This window comes from Podarcis muralis, chromosome 1 (assembly GCF_964188315.1).
Source record: "Podarcis muralis chromosome 1, rPodMur119.hap1.1, whole genome shotgun sequence".
Taxonomy (NCBI): Eukaryota; Metazoa; Chordata; class Lepidosauria; order Squamata; family Lacertidae; genus Podarcis; species Podarcis muralis.
In genome coordinates this window covers 109,559,255-109,578,024 of record NC_135655.1, presented here as the reverse complement: position 1 = coordinate 109,578,024, position 18,770 = coordinate 109,559,255, and the positions used below count along the sequence as shown (strand labels likewise).

Here is an 18,770-nt window from a genome sequence, read left to right as displayed (position 1 = left end):
CCTCCTCCTGACAGTGCGCCTCCTTCTGATGACACGCATGCAATGTCACAAGAGTGCGTTGTGTGCCACGTGCGCAACATCACACGCACAATGCACCCCTGGGCCTCCCAAGGCAGCGCCTCTGCCTCAGACCCAAAAGTGGATAGAGTACTGAATATAAATTTTACCATATATGGTAAGATAGTTTCTACACCCATGCGCAGACACATAGGAGATAACTCCTAGGGACCAAGGTCCCTTCGGCTCCTCCCAATAAAATATTTGAAGGGTTTGTGGTCCGCCCCCCGGTTGATGGGCATTGCCATTCAAATGGTGTTTGTGTACTGCGTCCTGTGATCAATTATGCGGGGTGGGGCTTAACTGCCCCCTCCAATATTTTACTCCAGTTGGCACCCCTGCGTATACACCTCTCTGTCCTCCTTCTAGACAAGCAAGAGGCATCATCAGGGGTTAGCAACACATTCCAGGCAGGGAAAGCCACTCAGAAGGTGTGAAGCTGGGCATGTGAGAGGGAAGGGGTCATGGCGTAGATAGATTCCTGAGGGCCACATAGAGAGGCCTGGAAGCTCCCCCCCCCCCTTCCTGATATACAGGATGACACCCTTAAAGTGAACGTAAATGCCTGAGGTAGCAGTAACTACACTAGCAGAATGCAAACCGAAAACTAAAACACACACGCCTGTGTTAGCATCAAAGGTCGGTATAGAATTGCAATTGCCACTGTGAACCTAATGCTGTCAGTATGAATGAATGGCCAGGATACAATACTGGCTGACTGAGCCATTTTCAAGATATCCTCCTGCATGAATTAAAGCACCTGCCATATTCAGGTCATTCTGGTCCTGCCAGCCTTCAGCTCTGCCCTTTCTCTATTGATCACTTCTCCTACCTGGGCAGTTATCTTCCCACAATGGCCAACATTGATGCCGAAATCCAGCATCGCCTGAGCTCTGCGAGTGCGGCTTTCTCCCAACTGAAGTGTAGAGTGTTTGAGGACCGGGACATTCGCTGGGAAACCAAAATGCTTGTTTACAAAGCTATTGTACTACCAACTTTACTGTATGCTTGCGAAACATGGACCAATTATAAACGCCATCTCCAACGCCTCGAAAGACTCCATCAACGGTGTCTCCAAAAATTTTTACACATCACTTGGGAAGACAGGCGAACTAATGCCAGCGTACTGGAAGAAGCAAAGATCACCAGTGTCGAATCAATGATTCTTCAACATCAGCTTCGTTGGACTGGTCATGTTGTGCCAATGCCTGATGATCGTCTTCCAAAGCAACTACTCTATTCCGAACTTAAAAACGGAAAGCGTAATGCTGGTGGTCAACAAAAGAGGTTTAAAGACTCCCAAGGCAAATCTAAAAAAATGTAGTATAAAGCTTGTGCTCTCTTCTTTTGCCACGGTACAGGCTATGAAGCAGCCATGTGCAACCCGCATGTAGGACTTCTTCTTCTTTGGCGGCCACTCGTAGCCAAGTAAGATTGTCTTCCACGAACATGGTCTTAACAGTGAGTCCGTAAGTGACTGTGGAGGCCAATTCTGGATCCACAGGTCCTTCCACAGTGGGGACATTGGTTTCCGGGCAGGAGTTGATCATTGTGAGGGCTTGCCAAGCGTTCCTTCCTCTTAGCACGTTTCTCGCTTTCGTCCTGACTTTGAGTGTCTTCAAAGCCCATGACACCTTTGGTAAAGGCTGTTCTCCAACTGGAACGCTTGCAGGCCAGTGTTGCCCAATTGTTGGTATTTGCAGAAATGTTTCTTGTGGTTGTTTCACAGTTGAGCGCTAGGGGGCGCCAATAAACATGAGAATGAGTTCTCAAGATGTCTGCCTAAAAAACCTACCCTAATTTAACCTGATACGTCTTGTCTTCTGGATTCACGAAATTAGCAGGATTTACGAACGAAACGGTTTGCACAAGGATCATAATTCATATGTGGAAGTACTACGGGTAAGAGGAAAATCCAATTTTTGAAAACCCCTTGCTATGTAAATTTTCTTCCCTTCACCCCCCAAAGGTTTTGTCAAAGTTTTCACAATACAGTAAAATAATATCTAGAACAAATAAAATCAAAAAGACAAAAAGGAAAGGAAAGAGAGAAAAGCAAGATAGAGAAAGAGTAAAAAGGAGAATAGAGGAAGCAGAAATATAAAGAACATTAAGAATAAGAGCAATAATAACAATAAAGATGTGTAAATTGTCAAGGATTTTTGACTCCATGCAATTGGCAATATAGCTTATTAATAACAGAGGATTTTGTACACATTATTGTGGCAATGTAGCTGACATGTCCTTCATGCTCCTTTTTTCAAACAAAAGCTGAAATATACCAAATGATCATTGTTTATTGCTCTTGCCAGTGGTTCCCAAACCCCATGAGCCACCTGAAAATTGCTGAGGGTCTTGGCAGACCCCTTAATTATTTTTCTACCTGTTGTAGCAATTGTAATGAGCTGCCCTAGATGCTGGATGACTTTAAAAAGTATTCTTATTTCTTTTATAGTCTTTTCATAATTGCATTCTAATTGTGATACAATAAAATACAATACAGTGGTACCTCGGGTTACAGGCACTTCAGGTTACAGACTGCGCTAACACAGAAATAGTACCTCAGGTTAAGAACTTTGCTTCAGGATGAGAACAGAAATTGTGCAGCAGCGGTGCGGCGGCAGCAGGAGGCCCCCTTAGCTAAAATGGTACCTCAGGTTAAGAACAGTTTCAGGTTAAGAATGGACCTCCACAACGAATTAAGTTCTTAACCTGAGGTACCACTGTACAGTGGTACCTCAGGTTACAGACGCTTCAGGTTATGCATTTTCGGGTTGCGCACCGCGTTGAACCCAGAAGTACTGGAACGGGTTACTTCCGGGTTTCGGCGCCCGCGCATAAACGCTAAATCGCGCTTTGCACATGTGCAGAAGCACTGAATTGTGACCCGCGCGTGCGCAGAAGTGTGCTGCGGGTTGCGAATGTGCCTCCCGCACGGATCACGTTCGCAACCCGAGGTTCCACTGTATAAGAAATAAAAAAGCCAAACACCCCAATTAAAATTCAATATTGATATTTAATGCAGACATGCTGCAGACGACTCAGATGAAGTTCATGGAACATTGGTAGTTCACAGACCACAGTTTGGGAACCTCTGACTGATACCATGTGGTACCATTCAGAAGTTCTACTGGCAGGCAAAAAAGATATTGGGGGCACCTTGGCACCGGCAAGGACCAAGATGGCAAAGACAGATGTACACATTGCTGAGCTATAAGGCAGCATTCTGTGTTCCTGGCATGAGGGCCCAGGTTTAATCCTCAGCATAGCAGACCCTCCCAAGTTTTCCTATTTTCCAGGGACATCCCTGATTTGGAGAAGCCATTCTGGTTTCCAATTTGATCCAGGAATGTCCCACTTTTCCTTTGAATGTCCCTATTTTCATTGGAGAAATGACAGCAATCCTGTATAGGGAAGTTCCCCCACAATCCCATTTCTATTGGTTTTAACATGTTTCTGAAGCTCAACATAAAAAAAAACACGAAGATCACGGCTACTGGTCCCATCACCTGGCAAATAGAAGGGGAAGAAATGGAGGCAGTGAGAGATTTTACTTTCTTGGGCTCCATGATCACTGCAGATGGTGACAGCAGCCACGAAATTAAAAGACGCCTGCTTCTTGGGAGAAGGGCAATGACAGGCCTAGGCAGCATCTTGAGAAGTAGAGACGTCACCTTGCCAACAAAGGTCCGTATAGTTAAAGCCATGGTTTTCCCAGTAGTGATGTATGGAAGTGAGAGCTGGACCATAAAGAAGGCTGATTGCCGAAGAATTGATGCTTTTGAATTATGGTGCTGGAGGAGACTCTTGAGAGTCCCATGGACTGCAAGAAAATCAAACCTATCCATTCTTAAGGAAATCAGCCCTAAGTGCTCACTGGAACAACAGATCGTGAAGCTGAGGCTCCAATACTTTGGCCACCTCATGAGAAGAGAAGACTCCCTGGAAAAGACCCTGATGTTGGGAAAGATGGAGGGCCCAAGGAGAAGGGGGCGACAGAGGACGAGATGGTTGGACAGTGTTCTCGAAGCTACCGGCATGAGTTTGACCAAACTGCGGGAGGCAGTGGAAGTCAGGAGTGCCTGGTGTGTTCTGGTCCATGGGGTCACGAAGAGTCGGACACGACTAAATGACTAAACAACAACAACATGTTGCTGTTTTACTTGTTTTGCATTGTTTTATTGAAATTGTTTATTATCTTTTTACATTGTACACAGTGCAGAGATTCTTTAAAATTATCAAGTGGCTTATAAATGGTTTTAAACAAACTACACGAGCAAAGATTCACATTGACTGATCCTGCAGCAAACAGCTTACTAGACCCAGCAGACAGATTTTAACTAGAATATAATTTTTCAAACTCTAGGGATTGTAAGACGTTTATTTGGGATGTAGGGTGTGTGTTGGGATTCTCAGAGATAATTTATTTTATTTTATTTTTATAGCTATGTAGTAAAACAGGTACAGGAGCCCCGAAGGGCAAAAAGTTGGCAACCCCAGGAAGGAGCCAACTGTGATTTCTCTTCTGTGTCTCCATCTTCCCCTCAGCCTCCTTCTCCTGGGGCTTTTCTCTCCTTCCCCACTCCCCCTAATAACTGCCTCTTCTCCTTCAGCCACCATGTCCTTTTGTGACATCAGAGGCAGCCTGTTGCTAATGGCAACAGCCGAGAGGCATCATCACAACCTCCCTAGGCCTGACCATTGTGGGGGCATCTTAGGAGCGAACTGTTTACCATTAAAAAATATGTACAGTCCGCCCTTCATGCATACTAATATCGGGGTGGGGTGGTGGTTTCACACCACAAATGAAGGTATTTGCCCTTCCATTATTCGTCTTTGAGAAAAGAAGATAGAATAGACACTACCGCTAGATGTAGGTGGTGGTGGTGGGAATAGAAGTATAAGATGGTTTGCACTTAAGACCTGCAAGTTCTGCTCATTGCTTTCACAGGGGGTGGCCGTGTTTGGAGAAACCCTTGCTGGCTTCAGGCTGCCCTATGTTCCCTCTTCACTGCTTTCAGGCACATTCCTGGCTTCAGAGATCCCCGGGAGAAGAAAATGACAGATGTGACAAGGGGGATGGCTACCATCTCACAACATCACCCAGAAGCACCTCCACTGGCTTCTGCCTGGCAACTTCATCTGCTAACTTCTACCCTTCGCCTTGCCCACTTTCAAAACCTCCTTTCCACAGACATAATATTCAGCCAGCCAATATTCATGAAGAAGACACATTCACTCACCTTTTGCTCTTCGTTCATTCACGGAAGTGCCCTGGCTTTGACCTACAAATATCCGCAGGCTTCTGTCGATCAGCTCCCGAAGGTGAATTTCAACCAGCTCACATCAACAAACATCATCGCCCTGTTTCAGCCTCGCAACATCCAAATGAGAACTCCATTGGCTTCCACCCACCAACACCTGCCAGCTTCTGCTAGGTCTACCACTAGACATCACACAGCTTGAACCATGGATATCAGCTGCCTTCAAGCCACAATTCCACACTGCAAGTGAATTTGCCTTATTATTGCTCCATAGCATCCTACAGCCAGATGATCATCTCTGTCCATCTACCTATTCACCTCCTCCAGGTGGAAGAAGACTGAACGTCACAGCTGTTGCTTGCTGTGTTCTGTTGGGGAAGAGGAAAAGGCCCACCTTCATATCCACTCACCTGCCATGTACTTTTGTGATGTCACAGGTAGTCTGTAGCCAGTGGCAACAGCTGGAGATGCATCATTATAATCTCTGCAGGCCTCACAATTGTGGGTACATCTCAGCAGTGACTTACTTGTGTGCTTGTTTATTGTTAAAAATATTTGGAGACCAACCTTCATCTGTACTGATACTAGGGAGGGGCATATTATAAAACTGTTGCTGGGGACCTTTTTCGGCACAAGGGGCAGATTTCCATGTAGGGAACCTCCCTCCCACCCCTTCCGGGGCTGCATGCCAGTGACTGATGGGGGTCAGAGGCAGGTGAGAGTGGAGCAGCCAGGTGACTCATACCTTTGTATGGAATGTAGCCTAGGCTCCATTCCAGCTATGCAAATCGAGAGGCTTCTATAGTCCCCCTGCCCATTTTTCAATCCACTAAATAAGAAGTATAATAAAAGTACAAGGAAATAAGGGACTGTAGCTGGTGAGGGGAATAACCTGAAGCAGAATCCAGTGATCTGCTCTTGATTTGTGGACTAGGGGTCCCCCACCCCATAATAAAACCCAAGGGTTATATCCAACATGAGTTGTATTCAGAGTAGACCTACTGAATCAAAAGAGTTAGTAAATCCAGTGATTTCAACAGGTCTCATTTCAATGAAGTATTTGGATATTGCCTCAATAATTAAAAACAAAGCCCCACTCCACACACACACACACACACACACACACACACACTCGTACATATATTTTTCTTCCTTTTTTTTAGTTTTGCACCTTATCTGTCATGGTATTATCCCAATCATAATTTCTTTTGTTTCTCCTTCCTGGAAGAGAAAGGAGAAAATATTAGTTTTCTCAGACTAAGACGATTAAGACTATAAAAGCTTATAAAATTTATCTAAGCTTTTATATCCTTAATTGTCCCGTTTGCTTATGAATTGTTATATGTGCTGAAATTAATCATGTCGCCAATGTTTATTTTATCTTACTTGTTTAGACAATATTTTACACTGTATATTTATCTGATTTCCATTACAGTATTGTATTAACATCGTAATACAAATTATAATTTAAATCAACAACAGAGCCAACCCAATTAAAATAACAAAACACTATGACAAATTAATTACATTTGATTAAACATTGATTACAAATTGGACCTCACATCTTTTTCTTCAGTGTTGCAGGTGGAAAGCTGTTGCCACAACAATGAGTAATGCCCACAATCGCTGATCACGATCAGAGTGTCTTCCTTTGATGACGTTTCCCAGCACAATTCACCTTTAAAGCCCTAAATGGCTTCAGCCCTGTATACCTGAAAGAGAATTTCCACCCCCACTCCAGCCTAGACACTGAAGTCCAGCTACAAGGGCCTTCTGGAGGTTCCCTGATTGCAAGAAGTGGGGTTACAGGGAACCAGGCAGAGGGCCTTCTCAGTAGTGGTGGTGGCCGCCCTGCGGAATGCCCTCCCATCAGATGTCAAGGAAATAAACAACTATCTGACTTTTAGAAGGCGTTTGAAGGCAGTCCTGTATGGGGAAGTTTTTAATGTGTGATATTTTGCTGTGATGGAAGTGAAAGCTGGACCATAAAGAAGGCTGATCGCCGAAGAATTGATGCTTTTGAATTATGGTGCTGGAGGAGACTCTTGAGAGTCCCATGGACTGCAAGAAGATCAAACCTATCCATTCTTAAGGAAATCAGCCCGGAGTGCTCACTGGAACGACAGATTGTGAAGCTGAGGCTCCAATACTTTGGCCACCTCATGAGAAGAGAAGACTCCCTGGAAAAGACCCTGATGTTGGGAAAGATGGAGGGCACAAGGAGAAGGGGACGACAGAGGACGAGATGATTGGATAGTGTTCTCCAAGCTACCAGCATGAGTTTGACCAAACTGCGGGAGGCAGTGGAAGACAGAAGTGCCTGGCGTGCTCTGGTCCATGGGGTCATGAAGAGTCGGACACGACTAAACGACTAAACAACAACAACAACATTTTGCTGTGGTTTTATAATTTGCTGGAAGCTGCCCAGAATGGCTGGGGCAACACAGTCAGATGGGCGTCATATAAATAATAAATTATTATTATTATGACCCCCGCAAACACATAGGGCTGTGGGTTGGGGCTTCAAGCAACTATACACCTTGTATCAGAACTCCAAAGTCTGTTGCTGTTGCTTGTTCTTTGAGTAAGGTTACAAGGTGGCTTTTTTTCAAACGCTTAGCTTCAGAACACAAGAAGAGCTCAGTGGCCCATCAAGTCCAGCATCCTGTTCTCACAGAAACTAACAAGATGCCATTGAGAAAGCTGCAAGGAGGACATGAGCACAACAGCACGCTCCTGTCCTGTGACTTCCCATAACTGGTATCCTGAACCACAGGGCCTCCAACAGTGGAGGTAAACCACAACCATGCTGGCAAGTAGCTGTTGTTGCCTTGTTCCCCCTGAAATATTATTTTAGTATTTATTTATTCTATTTATTGGACTTACATACCACCCTCTGTCATAAGATCTCAGGGCAGTTCATAAGATAAAAATGCAAGGTAAAAGCACAAATAAATAGTTAAAACAAAAGCAACAACAAAATCCCCTCCCCCCAAAAAAAAACATTTAAAAGGCTGTAGGATATTAATCAGCCTAAGGCCTGGTGAAAGAGTTTGTGCCTGGTGCCTAAAAATATATAATAAAGGTGCCAGGCGAACCTCCCTGGGGAGAGCATTCCAAAAACAGGGAGCCACTGCAGAAAAGGCCCATTCTCGTATTGCCACCCTCCAGACCTCACAGGAAGGAGGCACAGAAAGAAGGGCCTCAGATGATGAACACAGAGTCGGGGGTGGTTTATATGGGGAGAGGCGGTCCTTGAGGCCTTGCTGTTGATGGATAATAATAATAATAATAATAATAATAATAATAATAATTTATTATTTATACCCCGCCCATCTGGCTGGGTTTCCCCAGCCACTTTGGGCGGCTTCCAACAAAACACCAAAATACAATAACCTATTAAACATTAAAAGCTTCCCTAAACAGGGCTGCCTTCAGATGTCTTCTAAAAGCTTGGTAGTTATTTTTATCTTTGACATCTGATGGGAGGGCGTTCCACAGGGTGGGTGCCACTACCGAGAAGGCCCTCTGCCTGGTTCCCTGTAACTTGGCTTCTCGTAGCGAGGGAAACGCCAGAAGGCCCTCGGCGCTGGACCTCAGTGGTACATTGAGTTGAATACAAGTAGAGGGCATACTGCAAAGGTGTGCTTTTATTTTATTTTTTAAAAACAGAACTGAATGCTAATGCTGCACAATACTACACTATGAAATTATTCATGCTGTACCCTTGTTAAAACTAATGAGGTGCCCCCTGGCCAAATATACAGCCCGTTATTTTAATTGTTGTAAGCTGCTCTGAGCGATCTAAAATGCTCAGAGACGTGCGTGTGCAAATGTGCTCATGCACATGGGCTGTACCTGAATGAGTGACAAAGCTTCTCAGCACGAGACATTAATCTTGACAGTGATATTATCTCAAGCCTGAAAAAACGCAACAATCATCACTCTCTTCCTTTCCTCACAGGGTAACAGAAATGACTTAACACCTGCATTTCCACACATTTTTTTAAAAAAAATTATCTGAGGAGTTGATGGCTTGTTCATACTCTAAAATAGGAGGGTGCCCTATTTGATCAGACATATTTAAAACAGTAGTGCACAGTGGTTTAAAAAAGAGAAGAGGCCGCCATGCAACCTTCTGTTAAGATCACTTAAAAACATTAATGAGCTGTGACTTAAGGATGCTGCCTCACTGAAATCAGTGGTATTTGGGTTGGTTTCAACTGGAGCAGAATTGCACCTGTTCAGTGGGAGCCTAAGTATACCTACTGATAAGTAAGCCCTACTTTGTGTAATGGGACTTGCCTCCCTAGTCTTTGGTGTGTTACTTTTTCTCCCCCTTAACATCAAGGTACACATTTACTTTGTGTTTTCAGACATGTGCTGGGTTCTCCATCCATTATCGTGGTTGCCACCCTAGACGAACAAACAGAAGCTTTTTGAGGGGTAACATATGGAAAGGCCTTTAGGTGCATGATTCTCCAGACCATCAACACAATCTAGAAGCACCTTGAGTTGATTGTACATACTGCAGCTGCTGCATCTACGAGGATTGTCTTAGTCACTTCAGTGAGGGGACATCTCTGCCCACACAATGGAAAGTGTGTGTTGCACTCTCCACAGCGAAGTAAGTTAGGTAGTTTTTTCAGGTGGGGCATCCCAATCCAGCAAACTGCTATGTTGAGAGGACATAATATCAAAACATTAACCCAACGGGGCAAATCCATCAATATTAGTGGGAGATAAATTATAAAAACATCACTTATTTATGGCCTTCCGATTTAATATCCTACTTTGTGGTGCTGACTTCCCAGCCCTAATTACACAATATAATTTACTTCTTCCTATGCAAAGTCTGTTTGTCATATGATGTACAATGTACAGAGGACAGGAGTCGAATGCAAACAGTGTTCCTCTTTCTCTTTTCTAATTGCTGAACATATACCATTCTTTAATTGCTCCATATTTTCACTTCTTTCAAGTGATGAATTTGTGAAAGGAGATTAATATGTAAGCAGTCAGTGCGAACAGCATTCTTCCAGGCTTCCTTTCTCAATGGTAAAATTGGAAGGAGCAGAAGAAAGAGAATTTGAAGGTCGTATAAATCCTGCACGCCAAGCAGCCAAAAAGCTGTCCATAATTCTAGAATTATACAGAGCAGCAGGAGCAGCAGGAAAAGCACAAAAAGACAGTTGCTTTATAAAATATACTCTAGGTCACTCATCTTATTTTTTAAACCATTCTGTGCTAGTATGTGTGGAAACTAGCCTACTGTACGAAGATAAAAACAGCATTAAATGCTTCTTTCACTTTTGATTTTAGTGCTGCTCTCCACAGCTGTTCGGCTTCCAAAAGACTTCTCAGAAGGGAATATGGCCCTCTAGATGTAAAAGATTCAATACCCCTGACATACATGGAACAGGAACAATGAAGCTATTACAGACGGCGAGATTAAAAGATAAAATGTTGTGGAAGTGGAGATAATCACACATTAATCAATTACAAGAAAATATGTTGACGGTATATTACGAGGGCTCAAGACCTAGTAGAATCACACATCTAACTAACCATTGCCAATACCTTTGACTAATTTGTTTTGGCTAGCCTTCCTAACTCACAAGTGCCAGAAGTGTTTGATTACATTTTTTAAAAAAGTAAATAGACAAGTTAATAAATAATAAATAATGTTAATAAATAAATGGGACGCGGGTGGTGCTGTGGATTAAAACAAAAAGCCTAGGACTTGCCGATCAGAAGGTCGGCGGTTCGAATCCCTGCGGCGGGGTGAGCTCCCGTCGTTCGGTCCCAGCTCCTGCCCACCTAGCAGTTCAAAAGCACCCCTAAGTGCAAGTAGGTAAACGGTGTTTCCGTGTGCGGCACTGGTGCTGGCTCACCAGTGCAGCTTCGTCACGCTGGCCACGTGACCCGGAAAGTGTCTTCGGACGGCGCCGGCTCCCGGCCTCTTGAGTGAGATGAGCGCACAACCCTAGAGTCGGTCACGACTGGCCCTGTCGGGCAGGGGTACCTTTACCTTTAATGTTAATAAATAATACATATTTATTAACATACTTACATTGATTTTCTATCTATACAATACCTTCCAAGCAGCTATATAACTTCCATTGCAAGTGGAAATCAACACCAAAAAGTACAATGAAGCAGGGAGAACAATCAAACCAAAGAGGGTCAAAATCAAGCTCATAGGAACATTGTAATTGTAGTGTGATGTGGTGTCTCTAAAGACAGATATAAATTCAGGAAGCCAAGCGAATGAATCCCACAAGTTGCCACTGAAAAGCCCTTGTCCCGTGCATCCTATCCTTTGTCATATATCTCACCTGGCAGCTGAGACAAACCAGGAAATCTGAAGATCATGCTCATCTACTGTTCTATAGAGCCAGCATGTGTAGTGGTTATAGGACCTGGGAGACAAGGGTTCAAACCCCACTGGGGTGAAGCTCATTGGATGACCTCAGGCTAGTCACTGCCTCTCAGCCTAACCTACCTCACAGGGCTGTTGTGGGGATTAAACGAAGAGGAAAAGAACCATGTACACCACCTCAAACTTCTTGGAGACAAAGGTGAGCTAGAAATACAGTAAAGCTAATTAATAAATAACAAACTGTGCCTTTTGGGTGCAGTTGGGATCTGTTCTGAATTTAATTTTGGACTGTCCCAAACACACACCTATCTACACAACTTAGAAACATTTCCAGGGGCCTTGTACAGATGCACATTTTTGTGAACAGCTGGAATTCTTGGAAAGAGAAAAGGAAACGCAAGGGGAGCTTTCCTTCTGTCAAGGATTCTGCGCTTTTAACAGCTGCATATCAGGCATCTATATTCCTGAACGGCAGCTGTCGAAGCACATTTGCAGCTGTCAGTTGTTTTGATGCCCTCACTCTTTTTTCATGTCCTGTTTCTTAAAACTATTACCTCCACCCTGGAAAAAAATACCTCCAGTAATCCTGTCACCTCTTAATTTCTCCTCTGTGAAACACCATTCATTTAAAGCACATGGCTTTACCCAAAGAATCCTACAGAGCTACAGTTCCCGGCACCTGTAACAGACTACAGTTCCCAGGATGCCTTGCGAAACCATGTGCTTTAAACATACGATTGTGGATGTGACCGCTGTTGGTAAAGTCACAAACTAGTCATTGGCAAGGGCGGGAGGAGAGAAGGAAGGCAACGCCAGTGCTACCATAGCATAAGCCACACAGGATGTGGGTGAGTATTGCCCAATTCAAACTAAGGAGGTTTTCAATGCCTGGAAACAGCAGCACAGAGGCAGAAAAAACAACCCTCCACCAATGTTTTCAGTACCTCAGTTGATGGCATGATAACTTCTTTAGTCTTTAAGGTACCACAATAATACGCTGTTTTCAGACAGGGTTCTCTTGCCTGTGAAGAATTTTGCCTTGCTTATGGGCATCTCTTTTTTTCTTTTCAAATCCTTGCCTATGTTATGAGAAAAAAAACTGCTCCTTTTCCATTATGGGGTACCCAAGAGCCCATATAGAGTCCTTTTGTAGGTTCTCTATTGGTAGGAGAAAATAACAGACCAACCAGAGAATATTGAGAAGCAAAGCAGCTAGTAAGCCTGATCTTTATTAAAGCTGTTGCAACAGGGTGCTCCCCCCTCCCCACAGGAGGTGGGGGAAAGGACCCCGAGCCATGCGTGCAAACCCTTATACAGTGGTACCTCGGGTTACAGACACTTCAGGTAACCCAGAAATAGTACCTCGGGTTAAGAACTTTGATTCAGGATGAGAACAGAAATCATCCAGAGGCAGCGGGAGGCCCCATTAGCTAAAGTGGTGCTTCATGTGAAGAACAGTTTCAGGTTAAAAACGGACCTCCAGAATGAATTAAGTTCTTAACCCGAGGTACCACTGTATAAGGGATGCAGGTGACACTGTGGGTTAAACCACAGAGCCTAGGGTGTGCCAATCAGAAGGTCAGCGGTTCAAATCCCCGCGACGGGGTGAGCTCCTGTTGCTCAGTCCCTGCTCCTGCCAACCTAGCAGTTCGAAAGCACATCAAAGTGCAAGTAGATAAATAGGTACCACTCCGGCGGGAAGGTAAACTGCGTTTCCGTGTGCTGCTCTGGTTCGCCAGAAGTGGCTTAGTCATGCTGGCCACATGACCCGGAAGCTGTACGCTGGCTCCCTTGGCCAATAAAGCGAGATGAGCGCCGCAACCCCAGTCGGCCACAACTGGACCTAATGGTCCCTTTACCACTGTATACATTTTTAATTGCCCGCCCTGGAGTCTAAGACCACCCCCAGAAACATCATACATACATCATAGAAGGGGTATGGCCCAAGACCACCCTCTTAATACATCAGAGAAGGGGCGGAAATCTGGGTGTGTTGTTCCTTCCTGTCTGCCAGGTTACCTGATTGGATTACCTGGGCATCCTGGCCACTCTTTGTTATGATAACTACTCAATTCCTGAATCCAGGTCACAGGTCCACACTTTATTCATATCTTAAATGTGTCCTTAAGACAGGATTTGTGAAAGAGACCATGGGGAGATTTCCCTTTTCCTTCGACCTTGCAGAGAAATGTTTGAGGTCATTTTGGGAGAGAAAATGGTTTCAGGACTTTTCTGTGGGTTTCAGACATGGGGTTTACATATTTGTATGTGTTTGCTTGGTACATTTATGAACATCTATTTTATATATATATATATATAAGACTTTAAAATTCTTATAACACCTACACAGCAATGTTTCGAGTAGCATCTGCTTCCATCTGCATCTGCACAGCATCAAAACTATTCCATTAACCTCTTCATGGCATGCACGGGGGCTCCATTTGATCAGTAATCAAGTTTTTTTAATTATTATTATCGTTTGTTCTGATCTGCGCTGCTGTGGAGTCCGACATTATTTTGATGTAACCTTCAAAATCTGTCAGCAGCATGCAAAATTAAAGCACTTGCTCGTACAGTATATGGAACGTATTACATTTTTTTAAAAAAATGTTCCAAAGGACATATAGCCCCATTTACAAAAGAGGGGACCGTACCTTGGAAAACACACACGTTCGAGCTTTCGGTAGCTTTGCGAAATGACAAAAGTAAGAAGACCGTGCTCTGTATCGATAAGACTAGAAATTCTGTGTTGTAGAGGAAAAGCTAGAGAAAAGGTTTTTTTTCCAATTTAAGTATACAATGGGCAACCCTTGCAGAAATGTTAAGAGTTCAAAAACAATGGCTGCATTTCTACAGCTATTGTCATCTCTTCATATAACTGGGGGGGGGGGGGGGGCGGGACAAAAAACAGAATTTATCAAGTTTGTTTCAGGCTTTTAAATTTGCAATTTTGAAACCACTGCAGTAGCCTTGAATCATATGCGTATCTGTCAGAAGCTCAGAGAACTACGGGAGAAACCTAAGTTCCTTTGCTGTTCGTTTCACATGTTCCTACCTAAAATGTGTTGAAACAGAAGGCTATTGCCTTGATGTGTGTAAAACCCATTGCCTGTGCAAATCTGAAAAAGCAAATAAACACACTGATATAAAATGGAAAGACTTTCCTGTTACCTCACAGGAAACTGACTGATTCTCAACACCCTACATTTGCTCTCTTCATTCAGAGCTAGATTACAGCCACACTAATAGCTAGGCAGTGGTTTCTACATAAAATGCCGTTTCCCCTTAAAGGGGTTTTTTTTTTTTTTTGTAAAGCACTTGCATTTGATTTTGTTTTTGAATGGGCATTTGGCATATCAAATATTTTCCTTAGTACTCTGAATGACTATAAATGGTTTTGCCAGATCCACAGGGCAATCCTATGCATGTTTGCTCAGAATTAAACCCCACTGTGTTCAGTGGGGGCTACCCCTAAGTGCGCATGAGCCTAAAGTACCAATCCCATGCCCACTACGTCAGCCCTGCAGTGCAGGATTGTGAGGCACACCTTTTCCTGGGTTCCGAACTCGAGATGCAAAATGACTGGAGAAGACACGGCCTTGAAATTTCATGGGAGGCGTGCAATCCTTTGTACGCTGACCTGAGAGTAAGGTCCACTGAATTCACTGGGCCTTCCTTCCAACTGCACAGTCAAAGAATCTTAGAGTTGCAAGGTACACCAGGGGTCATCTAGTCCAACCCCCTGCAATGCAGGAATCTCAGCTAAAGCATCCGTGACAGATGGCCATCCAACCTCTGCTTAAAAGCCTCCGAGGAAGGAGAGTCCACCACCTCTTGTGGGAGTCTGTTCCACTGCTGAACAACTTTTACTGCCAGAAAGTTCCTCCCCTGAATGTTTAGTCGAATCTCCTTTCTTGTAACTTGGAGCCATTGCCTCACCTGGAGTTCTACCCAGCAGAGCAGGAGAAAACAAGCACGCTCCCTCTTCCATGTGACAGCCCTTAAGTCGACATGCATAGAATTGAGCCGTCAGAATATACAGTGGTACCTCTGGTTATAAACGGGATCCGTTCCAGAAGCCTGGCCATATTCCGAAAACTTCGTAACCTGGGGTGCCTTTCTGCGCACACATGCGGTGAGATTGAGGTACCACTGTATATGACCACGTTATATGTGCAATTGTGTAACTGATTTCTATGCTAGGAATAAACAAAGGCAGATTAGTACTAAGCTCCTAGAACTCCACAGGCATCTTATATTTTATCAATATTTTTAAACAAAGTTATACTATTTCTTTTTTTAAAAATTACATTTTTATTCAGTTTTCTTTTTCATTCATTACATACATCTCATACCCATAGCATTTTCTATTCCTTCCTTCCTCCCTCCCCTCCTAGGCTTCCCCCAACTTCCGCTTCTTTTTTGTTTCTCCTTTCACCCACCTTGCTACCTCCTAAAAGAAAAAATACTAATGGTATACTTATACAATAACATCTAACCTAAAAACATAAAAATGAAAATAAGTACACCATATTATTTCCCTATCTTCTACACATTTTATAATACTAATGATGTGAATGTTTATTTAAATCCTGCCATCAAGTCTATACTTTCTTTGCTTCTGCAGATATAATCTAAATGGTTCCCATTCTTTTTCAAAGTCACTGTTGTCTTTTTCTCGCAGTCTGTCTGTCAAAAGTTATACTATTTCATGTACAGACTTCATGGCCAAATGCAGGCATCTGCCACACAGCAATATCTTGGTTGCTCGCGTCACTTACCCTCTGATCGGGAAAGCTTCTCCTCTGATCCTAAAGACATGGCATTTTGTTGACGTTACTCAACCATGAAGACATATGCATAGCTCAGTTGGTTAGAGCATGGTGCTGGTAATGCTAAGGTTGCAAGTTCGATCCCTGTATGGGATGGCTGACTCTACATCTGCATCTATATGGTAAAAAGCGCTTTTCTTTATTGTTTCTCAATGCCAAGCCTGTGCCTTGGATTTGGCAACACGCTTTGCGTTGACCCTTGTACTTCCTGCAGTGTCTGCTTCTGTATGGTTCCTATTGCGTAAAAGAAATAATAATACTGTGATAGATTCTCATCTGTGAGCATGGCTACAGCTCCTCCAGCATGTGAGCAGTGGGAAATTTTAAATTCAGGTGCCATACCGGTAATTTTCCTGAAAATCTTTATTATAGTATATTTAGCACAGCAATGTAATTCAAGACCTGCAAATAAATTAATTTAAATGAGAGCTGGGTGGGCTGAATGGAAAGAAGATGGAATTAATGGGTGACTATAGGCAGAAAAGGTAACTTACAAGAAAATGGAATTATTGGACTGGGGGATTTTTAGGGGAAAACGAACACAGTGTGATGTGAATCATCACTTCTTGAAAGTTACGAGTAGGAATGATTCACTCAAAAAGAAAATGAGATACACCTACTCTGTCACATGAACAATTTTAAACAGAACTGTCACAAACTATTAAGTTTCTGAATGTTAGCACCAATAAATTTAATGGGAAAAGGTACATTGTCAGAAATGTACATTTGATTTAAAAAATGGCCCAAGTGCTGTTAACAACATTCCCAAACTTAAAAAAAGGTATTTGCACTGTTTCTTATGAAAACAGTGACATACTGTGCAAGTTTGTGAGGCCTAGGTTTCAAACTCAGCATATACAGAGTACTGAGGCTTGTAGTATGGTTGACTGTAATATCAATCTCAAATTTCTGCATAATGTTGGCACTGCACATCTTGCAAAATAAATGCACAATCACATACTAAATGCAAAATCTTCCTTCCATTTTATTGCTGTTCAACTGTGCAAACAATGGAGTTTGCTAACTAGGGGGTGTCCTGTGGGAAAACCCAACATTTATTGTGTATAATACATTATGTTACGCATGTTAAAATGGTCCACACGAGCCTCCTCTGCTCCAGAAAGTAACCTTGTACAGTACTGTATAAAGTACATCTTTCACAAGTTAAATCCCCAAACCACAGTGGGCAGGAACCAAGATGAAGCTTTTGTGCTCCGGTAACCTGAGAGGTAACAGTCACCCTGTAGTCCCTTTCTTGCAAACGTTTTGGATTTAAAACGTCCGGCTTTGATTATCCATATATAACAAGAAAGTTTTTATCCGCTCCTCTGCTACCCACATAGTGTGCGGCAGGATGTTTAAAGAAGTGTATTGAACAGTAAGCGATCTGAATTGAACAGATCGGGGCCGCATGGCAGGGAAAAATAAATGCTTGGTTGGCTCCCCAGTTTTTGGAACCGACGAAGAGTCACAAACCGCATAAAACTGCTCCTCTCACCCATCGCCTTCCTATGCAGCAGAATGCAATGCCTGCTGACTCGGAAGTAATAATAGTAACAAAAAGAAACGAAAGAAAAACCCCTGCCCGCGATGCCCAAAGAGACCTGCTCATTCCCACAACGAGGCTGTGCACTTGCTTGAGAGGAAGTCCCTCCGAACTCACTGGGACTTGCTTCCGAGTAAGCATGCACAAGAAGAGGATCGGGCCCCTTAAACGTTATGATCGCACCCATCCTCTCGGCGGAGAGGAGGAGCGTCGTTTGCAAACCTCCTTCCCGGGAGGGCTGGTTTTACCCCTCTCTCTTTTCTTCTTGAGCAACTATCCCTCCTCAATATTATTTATGGTTTGTGCCAAGCGGATCAATTCCTGCTCTCGACTGCGTAGGGCTACTCCTGCTTCTAACGCGTGTAGCAGCAGCAGCAGCTCAGCCTCCGCCCCCTCGGTGCGCTCCCTCCCCCACCGCGCGGCTGGCTGGCTGGCAGGAAGGATGGGAAAGAGGGAGGGAGTGGATGAGCGAGCTGCGGATGAGGGTTAAAGGTGCTGCTGGCAGGGAAGTTTGAAGGAGGTCGCCGCCGCTTGTGCGCTCCGGCAGCATCATGGCGGAGCAGAGCGACTCGCCCGTTCACGTCCAGCAGCAGCAGGAGCAGCCCCAGCAACAGCCGTCGCCGCAGCCGTCGCCACCGCCGCAGCAGCAGCCGCCGCCCCAGCCCCAGCCGCCGGTTCAACAGACCCAG

General features: G+C 44.0%; 1 protein-coding gene across 1 annotated transcript in view; it reads left to right on the top strand.

Annotated features, from left to right (window-relative positions):
* The first annotated feature begins 18,198 nt into the window (after positions 1-18,198).
* Positions 18,199-18,770, top strand: part of STK39 (serine/threonine kinase 39) — a 106,703-nt gene continuing 106,131 nt past the window's right edge. Inside the window, 2 exon segments of the mRNA XM_028747719.2 lie at positions 18,199-18,675; positions 18,678-18,769. Coding sequence (XP_028603552.2) covers positions 18,633-18,675; positions 18,678-18,769 — 135 coding nt within the window. The 5' untranslated portion in view covers positions 18,199-18,632.